Consider the following 9,266-nt stretch of genomic DNA (forward strand, 5'->3'; position numbering starts at 1 on the left):
GTCCATCTGTTATTCACCACACAAGCCTCCAGGTTTATACTACACAGTTCTGCACTGACATGGTAATTGGACTATACTTGCTTAGCCACTTTAAACTGATTTTTATTTTTTTGTAAAAAAGAAATAGGCTACTTTTATACTGCAAAGACGGATTAAATTGATCAAAAGTGAGTTTTATATAGTTACAATGTATATTGCAGTAATCCTGAAAAAAATGTGTCACAGTTATTTCCACAAAAATATTGAGCAGCACAACGTCGACAGTGATAAGAAATGTTTCTTGAGCACCAAAAAGCATATTAAAATTATTTCTGAAGGATTATGTGACACAGAAGACTTAAATTCAGCTTTGCTTTTACAGTAAAAAAAAACTACATTTTAAGTTCTTTGTTGTAATAAAATTTCATATATTTTTAATCAAATAAATGCTGCCTTGGCGAGTACCAATAAGAGACTTCTTACAGATCAAGTTTTGAACGGTAGAGTATATAATTATCTCATATTTTTACATTTAGCTATTTATACGGGTTTTTAAGTTTCCTCTGGGTTTTTCCTTGGCAAAGTCGCATTTGCAATACCTAGGTTTTAACATTAACAGACTGTCCTGATTCCTGCAGATGTTGCACTTCCCAAAATCTCAAAAAATTTGTTGCAGTTATAATTCACGCTGAATGCATTTTAAATTCATACAGTAACCTGAAAGAACACAACCCCTTGAGGACTTATTTTGGTTTCCTTTGGTTTTTACTAAGGCAACCATAACATACCCAACAATAAAACACACTCTTTTGAATAAAATCAGCTTGTTATTACAACAGATTGCAATGAGCTACTTTTACAATGAGCTAAATTTAATGGGACTCTTTTTTGCAATTTGCACACAAGAACAACAATTGATATGTTTTATTCAAAAACGGTCATCATAATTTGTTAATGTATAGTAAATTCCATTGGATCCACCATAAACAATGGTCCAACTGTCTGATCAAAATATTCCCATATTTCCCAAATATTGTTTTTTTTTTTTAGGAAATCATGGTTTGTGGAAGCGAACTGATGGGTAACATCCTGACATTACATAAATAATCAGTTATTTAACAGAAAACAATCATTGTAAACAATATACAACAATATATTACATCTCCTCATGAGAAGCTGCACACCAGATTGCTGTTGCCACTAGACAACAAATCAGTTTATTGTACTGAAGGTGAAAACCTCATTAGGAACCTCCATTCCCACAGCAGATGGAGAACAGTAGAGTAAAGAAAGTCCTGATTTTTGCTTATCGTTCTTGGCTCTGCAGAGAGCTACTCAGTAAGGGCTCTGCACAACAGTTCAGCAAGTCCTCAAATGTGTTTGTGTTTTAGCTGAAGCAGACTTGTCCTACAGTAAACTGAAACTGTTCTGTTGTATCACTGTGGCCAAATAAAGCCAGATCTCTGATTGGTAAAAGCTCCAGGTCTTCAGTCTCAAACTGGAACATGGACTCCCGAAGGTCTGCATCCAGTGACCCTACAGGCTAAACACAAACAGAAAGGGGACATAATAAAATTAAACCGACAACAATGCAATCCATTATCATTTAGATACAGTTATCTTACTTCACAATCCAGTAATGTTCCCAAGAAGCTCTGTCTTCTTGAATCTGCAAGGAACTTAATGTCTCTTTCATTGGAGCCCTGGTGGCTGTTTGGCTGGCATGAAAATGTGATGTTCTGCTTCACAAACTTGCTGTTGAGTCGTAGGAATCTTATTTGTACCACACCAGTTTCCACGTAATCGAACTGTAAAGACACAATGGTTTTCTCAAGTGGGAAATACATGATGGCAGGAGCTAGTGGTTCTGCGCAAACAACATACCTGAAAGCCGCCATCTATAGTGCTTAACCATGTAAATGAGTCTGGCATGGTGTCTTTGAGCCAGGATTTCATGGGGATCTGAAGCAGAGAGGCGTCTCATTATCAGATTAATATTCATGAAAAACAAAGCTGAAAATGTGGAGTCAGTAAGATTTTATTTTTTTTAAGAAATTAATACTTTTAAATCAACAGGGATGCATTAAATTGATCAAAAGTGACAGTAAAGACAGTATAGGGTTTCTATTTTAAATAAGCGCTGTTCTTTAGATCTTTATATCCATCAATAAATATAAAAAAAAGGAATCATAATTTCCACAAAAATATTAAGCAGCAAAACTGTTTTCAACATTGATAATCATAATATATGTTTCTTGAGCACCAAATTGCATGTTAGAAGATTAAAATTCAGCTTTGCCATCACAAAAATAAATTATGTTTTTATATATAGTAAAATAGACAACACTTATTTAAAATTGCAATAATATTTCACAATATTACTGTTTTTACTACATCTTTGATAAAGTAAATGCAGCCTTGCTGAGCATAAGAGATTTATTTTGCATAAGATTTGCATAAGAGTTTTTTTTTTGTCTGTTCTCACGCTGTACTCCCGTTCAGGAGCATAGTGTGAGGATTATATTTTTTTCTCCTTCCTTTCCTCATGTTGTGCTGTATTTTTCTTCTCTATTGCATTTCGTTGCCTTGTACCTACATGTGCAATGACAATAAATTGAATCCAATCCAATCCAATTTCTTTCAAAAACATTGAAAAACAATCTCACCTACTCTTACTTTTAAACAGTAGTGAGATTTGAGTTTTGAAAGTGTCATTATGTATTTAAGCTATTTTATCACATCAAATATTTTTCTTTATATATGATGACCCCATCAGATGCTGAGGAAAAATGTACTTACTTGTGGCTGCAGGGGTGCCAAACATGTTTGTCCACCTGCACCGAAGTTACAATACACCAGCAAAGCATCAGCAGGGCTGCCCTGATTTGGGTCGATATAATACATTCCTGAGACAAGAATAGTGAGTATTATTATTCGCACAGACCAGAATAATACATTTAAGTCTACAGATTAACAATGACATTCATGGGAATGACTCTGACCACTGGTTAAGTTAGGATGACTGAGCATCAACTCCAAGCAGGTGGTGGCTGGATGCTCTTTAGTGCCATCTGGAGGATCTATGAAGAATCGCAGGTCTTGCTGAAGTGAGTCTAGCAGGGTCTTAATAAGTGGATAGTTGGACTTGTCAGAGAGGTACACGAGGTCCTAATTTATGCGGAAAAAACAAAAAGCATTGTCACACAGCAATTAAGTTAACACCTGATTAAATATGTTATACAATGAATGGATTCTGAGCAAAAACATTTGAAATCCTAACATCATTTATCAGCTGCTTACTTTAAGCTGAGTCAGTGTTAGGTTCAGAGATAAGCCCGGTGGACCTGGAAGACCTGGTGGACCCTAAAATAAACACAGTTACAGTTACTACAGCACATACATTAATGTCATGACTCATGTTTTACATACAGTATATCACTCAGGTGTCTGTCAGTACTGGCAAACTCACAGGAGGGCCTCTCATTCCTTTTGGACCGGTAAGTCCTGGATATCCTTTTAAACCCTGGATAAATCACATTTCATTATCAACAAATGTTAACTGCAAAGGTAAACTAGATAAGAGAACAATGTGTATTTAACCCTGTATTTAAATGTTTGTTCCAAACCTGTTCTCCAAACAGGCCCTGTGGAGTGAAGAAACAGATATAGTGAATAGTTAACTTGAGTGTCATTTTTGTATAAAAGTGTCTAATGCTACTGACCTCAATGTGGATATTTTTCATGGAACTGATTATTAAATAATTTATAATTAATTTGATGTAAATTAAATGTCAAATATTTACCTTATTGTAAATATACACTGCTGTTTAAAAAGTTTGCAGTCAAAGTTTGCAGTCTTTTTTTTTTTTTTTAATGAATGCATATTTTCAGCAAGGAAGCATTAAATTAATTGTGATTTTGGATATTTATATTGTTACACAATTTCAATTTCAATTAAAAGCTGTTCATTTGAAGGTTTTATTAATCAAAGAATCGTGGGGGGGGGAAAGCATCACGGTTTTCATAAAAATTCATAAAAACTGCTTTCAACATTGATAACATTAAGAAAAAACGTTTCATGAGCGCCAAATCAGCATATTAGAAGCATTTCTAAAGATCATGTGAATCCTAAGATGAGAGTTATGGCTGTTGAAAATTCAGCTTTTTCATTACAAGAATAGAAATGATTTAAAATGATCTGATTGATCTGAATTATCTATTGATCTGACATCAAAATTTTGAACAGTAGAGTTTAAAAATAAGACATTTTAAATTACCAATACAAAAAAGTTAAAATTCATTGGGTAACAGTCTAGAAAAAAAACAGGCAATTATATGAAAAATAATATATTTTTGGATTTGCTCTTCCATTTAATGCAGTGTGGTAATAACTTACAGGCATCCCTGGTAGACCCGGGGTCCCTCTTTGACCTGCTGGGCCAATATCCCCCTAAAAGAGGCACAAATTATTCTATTAGAAACATTGCCAAGCTTCGAAACATGCTACCTGTTTCTGATGCAGAAAAGCTAGTTCATGCATTCATGACCTCTAGACTGGACTATGGTAATGCACTGCTAGGTGGTTGTCCTGCATCTTCAATAAACAAGCTACAGATAGTCCAAAATGCAGCGGCTAGAGTTCTTACCAGGTCAAGAAAACATGATCATATTACCCCAATTTTACAGTCTCTGCACTGGCTACCTATTCAGTTCCGTGTCATTTACAAAATATTATTACTTGCCTATAAGGCCCTAAATGGTTTAGCTCCTGTGTACCTAACTTGTCTTCTACCATGCTATAATCCAACCCGCTCCCTAAGGTCGCAAAACTCTGGACTTTTGATAGTACCTAGGATAGCAAAGTCCACTAAAGGAGGTAGAGCTTTTTCACATTTGGCTCCCAAACTCTGGAATAGCCTTCCTGATAACATCCGGGGTTCAGACACACTCTCTCTGTTTAAATCTAGATTAAAGGCACATCTCTTTAGCCAAGCATTCACATAATGCATCTTATAATCTTGTACTGCAGTTATATCTGATCAAATGTACATTATTATTATTCTTTAGCTTGGGCTGAACAAATCATTTTTGCTTAGATGGAACAGCAGCTACGCTAATTATGTCTCTATTTGTTTCTCTGCTTCTGCCACGGGATGTAGGAATTACAGAAGCTTCAGTCTGGATCCAACCCTTAAATGATCTGAGATGACCGAACACCTGAGAAAAGATAATGCCAACCCCTCAGAGGAATTCGGAGGATGCCAATGCTCAAACAACATACAGAATTACCAAATTTTGCCATAAGTTAAATATATTAAGGTTCTGCGATATATAAATATATTGTGGAAACTTAATTTCCTGTGGAGCTGCTTTGCAACGATTTGTATCGTAAAAAGTGCTATACAAATAAACTTGAACTTATTATTCTACAAGCCAACAGTCTCATTGTACATTTACATGCATATCTAAATACTGTATATCACCTGCTCTCCCTTCAGCCCCTGTCTCCCTTTTTGCCCAGTTAGGCCCTGCTCCCCCTGAAATAAACCAACAGACAGAAGTCAGGAACAACAACTAATAATTTCAGTATTTATGCACACAAAATACTAATAGGTGCCTTGAGTCTTTTCAGTTTCTTCTAGCATTTGATTAAGATGAATGAAGGTACCTTCAGTCCATCTCTCCCTGGAGGACCAAGTGGCCCAAGTTCCCCCTTCTCTCCCTATAGACAGAAAGAAGAGTAAGCCTCAAGGTTCTCAGTTTTGTCAGTTCTAATATGACATTTCCATTAAAGCCCCAAACCTCAAAGCCTTTTTCACCACTCTCTCCTTTCTCGCCTCGAATACCTGGTAAACCCTGAAACAATAAATGTAGACCACTGATGAATATTCTCATCATCTTGCATATATATCTTACGTACATTACACATATGTATTCATTTACATATGGTCCTGGTCTGCCAGGAGGTCCAGTCTTTCCCATTGCTCCCTGTTGGCCCTGTTACATCAAACAAAAGCTGCTTATACAGTAATTTGTGATGAACATCATGCCTTTACAGGTTTAGCAGCATTTAAAAATGACTAATTTATAAATGAGTACCATCTCTCCTCTAGGTCCTCTGAGACCCCTCTGGCCAGCTTTTCCCGTTTTCCCCTAAAAGTGAAAGAATAATTTAAATTGTTCTGTTAATGCTGGAAATGATTCCCACAAACACACACAAAAAAACCTTCACACTGTACTTACTCTCTTCCCAGCATGCCCAGCTTTTCCAGGAGGTCCATCTAGACCATCATTTCCCTGAAAAATTTGAATAGTATATTTACAGTAAGACTGAGTAAGATATTAACAGAGCAACTAGAGAAGAAAAAAGTGAATGTTGTGATATCAGATTGCAAATCCTAACATATGATGAATAAAGAGATTTAGATCACTCTGACCTTCTGACCTTTCGATCCATCCCTTCCCTGAGGCCCAGATTTGCCAGCTGGACCCTAAAACATTAATAATACATAATAAAACTGAAATAATACATAATTCCCAGTCTTCAGGTGGTGAAAGAATATCACCATTTAGATGCTGATTCATTGCAGAATTTTCCTTGATATTAAATCACACAAATACTGACTTGTGGCCCTGGTGGGCCAACAGGGCCATCAGCTCCCATTTCTCCTGGAAGTCCCTGGAAATAACAGCACAATGCAATTAAATTAATAAATACATTTCTGAATTTTGATCATATGCAAAGAACATTAAAATATTGCTATTTAACAAAGACTAAATATGAAAAAAGGTAGACAATATTATGTTGAAATTCTACCTCATTTCCTGGTAATGCAGAGGGTCCTTTGTTACCAGGAAGGCCCGGTGGTCCCTAGACAAGAGACAATCATCAGCTGACATCAAGCTGATTTTAGACACTCATTATAAAAATTCTTCTTTAATTTAGAGCCTTACCATCTGCCCTGGAGGTCCTTGTCTTCCTGGTTCACCTTTAATTCCCTCTTGTCCCGGCATACCCTTTGGACCCAGTAAGCCCTCGGGGCCTCTGGGACCCACAGCTCCCTGCAATATCAGTATTATTTATCCACTGAAAATCTAGCACTGTAACCAGGATTTACCTTGAAACGGTTAGCCATACTAACCTGAGGTCCTGCCTTCCCCATAACCCCTTTTAAGCCTCTCTGCCCAGCTATTCCCTGTAGATGAAACAAAAACATAATGACTTTAATTTGACATTGAGAGGTTCCCCTCAGTTCCTGTAATCTTATATAGCAGCCAATATATATGCAAAAAAGGGCAGTGAGAGAAATGCAGCATCTCTTGTCTTGTTCCCAGTTCACAATTCAAATGTTATTTTACCCAAACTGTTATCATGGAAAACAGCCATTGATTTTACCCGATTGCCTTGATCTCCTGGATGCCCAGGTGCCCCAGGTGATCCAGTTTCTCCCTTATGAAACAAAGAGCAGGTCTGTTACATTAAGAAATATATAAGAGTAATCCTGATCTATTACAAGGAAACTTGATGAAAGAAACTTGAGGAAAAAAAGGGAGCAATACCTTTGGGCCTGGTGAACCATTTGCTCCTGGTGGTCCCCGAAGGCCTATCAAACCCTGCATTTAAAGCCAACTTATAAACTCAACCAACCAACCAACTCCAAAAGTGTGTTTCTAGTCAAAAACTACAATCATGTAAGTTGATTTAGGTGCATCTTATATAAAAATCATACCTCTAGACCCATCAAACCCGATGGACCAGACTTTCCCATCAATCCATTCTGACCCTGGTGAAGAGACAATCGTTATTCTACTACATCTTGGTGCACAATAGTTAGGTTGGTCTGTCCAACAGAAATGGGTATTGCTCAGTAAGATCACTAACTTGTGGTCCGATGTAGCCTTTATTCCCCTTCAGTCCTCTCTCTCCTCTGTCCCCCAAAAATCCAGATGGGCCTTGTCGTCCAGAGAACCCTCGATGTCCAGGGTCACCCTGTTTGAATAAGAATACAGTTACTTCACTTCGTGTAGAAACTGTTCATAGTATAGACCTTAACAGCTCATCTTAATGAAATCTTAGTGTTGTGCAATTATTTTACCTTTTGTCCTTTAGGCCCAGGGTCACCAATATCACCTGGAGGCCCAATACCTCCCTATATATGAAACATCATACTCATTATCATTTATTGTAATGCACTTTAAAAGAACAAGAATGTTTAAGATACATATACTGTTTGGGGTCGGTAAGATTTTTTATTTTTTTATTTTAAATAACTCTCTTATTTTCACCAGGGCAGGGATGTATTGATTTGATCAAAAAAATCTACTAAAATTATAATATTGTGAAACATTACTACAATTTTAAAAAAATTATATTTCAATCTATTATAAACCATAGTTTATTCTTCTGATGGCAAAGCTGGATTTTCAGCAGCCATTACTCCAGTCTTCAGTGTCAAACATTTCTTATTATTATCAGTGTTAAAAAAAACAAACAGTTGTGCTGCTTAATATTTTTGTGAAAATGGACGTTTTATATTTTGTAACATTATACATGTCTTTTCTGTAACTTTTGAAGTCTAAATAAAATCATTTGTTTCTTTAAAAAAAAAAAACTCTTAATGACCAAAAATTTAGCATAATGAGGCTTAATAATGAGACTTGAAGCCTCATGTAATCACTGCCACTGACCTCTTTGCCACGTGGTCCTAATGCGCCCTGCATTCCCCGAGAGCCCTGAGGTCCCTGTTCTCCCGGATGGCCATTTGGACCAGGCTTCCCAATGGGCCCGGGTGATCCCTAAAATCAAATACCCTAGTTATATCATTTAAATTGGAAAAATACTGGAGTGTAAGCTGACAGATTTGGTGGTTTTGATGGATGCATTTAAATCAGTATTAACACTTACATGTTCTCCTTTTGGCCCTGTTGACCCCTCAAAACCAACTGGACCAGGATGGCCCTACAGCAGAAAGAGTGAATAAACTGTATGATAATTTTACTAAAACAAGATGGGGTAGCTAATGCATCACACTTTAACAAAAATCTCTAGCACTTATGCTATGTTCCTTATATCAAAATATTCTCAGGCCTTTGTTAAAAACATACTAAGCCAGAGATCAAGTCGCTTTTATTTTTGGAAAGCTGCCCAAGAAAAGAAGTTGATTCAGGGAACTTAAACAGGATGCCTTCTAAGAGCAGGTAATTCTGCATAAATTGAAATGAAACAACCTGTGGTCCATCCAATCCAACAGATCCAGGGTCACCTGAAGGTCCTGGCAGTCCCTAAA

General features: G+C 36.7%; 1 protein-coding gene across 1 annotated transcript; it reads right to left on the bottom strand.

The window, feature by feature from the left end:
- Nucleotides 1-729: 729 nt before the first annotated feature.
- LOC306871095 (collagen alpha-2(I) chain-like) lies at nucleotides 730-7,041 on the bottom strand. The gene is made up of 18 exons (XM_079418786.1): nucleotides 6,934-7,041; nucleotides 6,797-6,850; nucleotides 6,417-6,658; nucleotides 6,223-6,276; nucleotides 6,079-6,132; nucleotides 5,923-5,976; nucleotides 5,782-5,835; nucleotides 5,648-5,701; nucleotides 5,463-5,516; nucleotides 4,376-4,429; nucleotides 3,606-3,623; nucleotides 3,449-3,502; nucleotides 3,280-3,342; nucleotides 2,982-3,147; nucleotides 2,779-2,885; nucleotides 1,864-1,941; nucleotides 1,605-1,787; nucleotides 730-1,522 (listed from the first exon to the last, which is right to left on the bottom strand). Exons 5-18 carry the CDS (start codon nucleotides 6,079-6,081, stop codon nucleotides 1,367-1,369), a joined length of 1,098 nt encoding a protein of 365 aa, XP_079274912.1. The 5' UTR covers nucleotides 6,082-6,132; nucleotides 6,223-6,276; nucleotides 6,417-6,658; nucleotides 6,797-6,850; nucleotides 6,934-7,041; the 3' UTR covers nucleotides 730-1,366.
- Between the last annotated feature and the right edge of the window lie 2,225 nt (nucleotides 7,042-9,266).

The sequence above is a fragment of the Barbus barbus genome (assembly GCF_936440315.1).
Source record: "Barbus barbus genome assembly, chromosome: 6".
Taxonomy (NCBI): domain Eukaryota; kingdom Metazoa; phylum Chordata; class Actinopteri; order Cypriniformes; family Cyprinidae; genus Barbus; species Barbus barbus.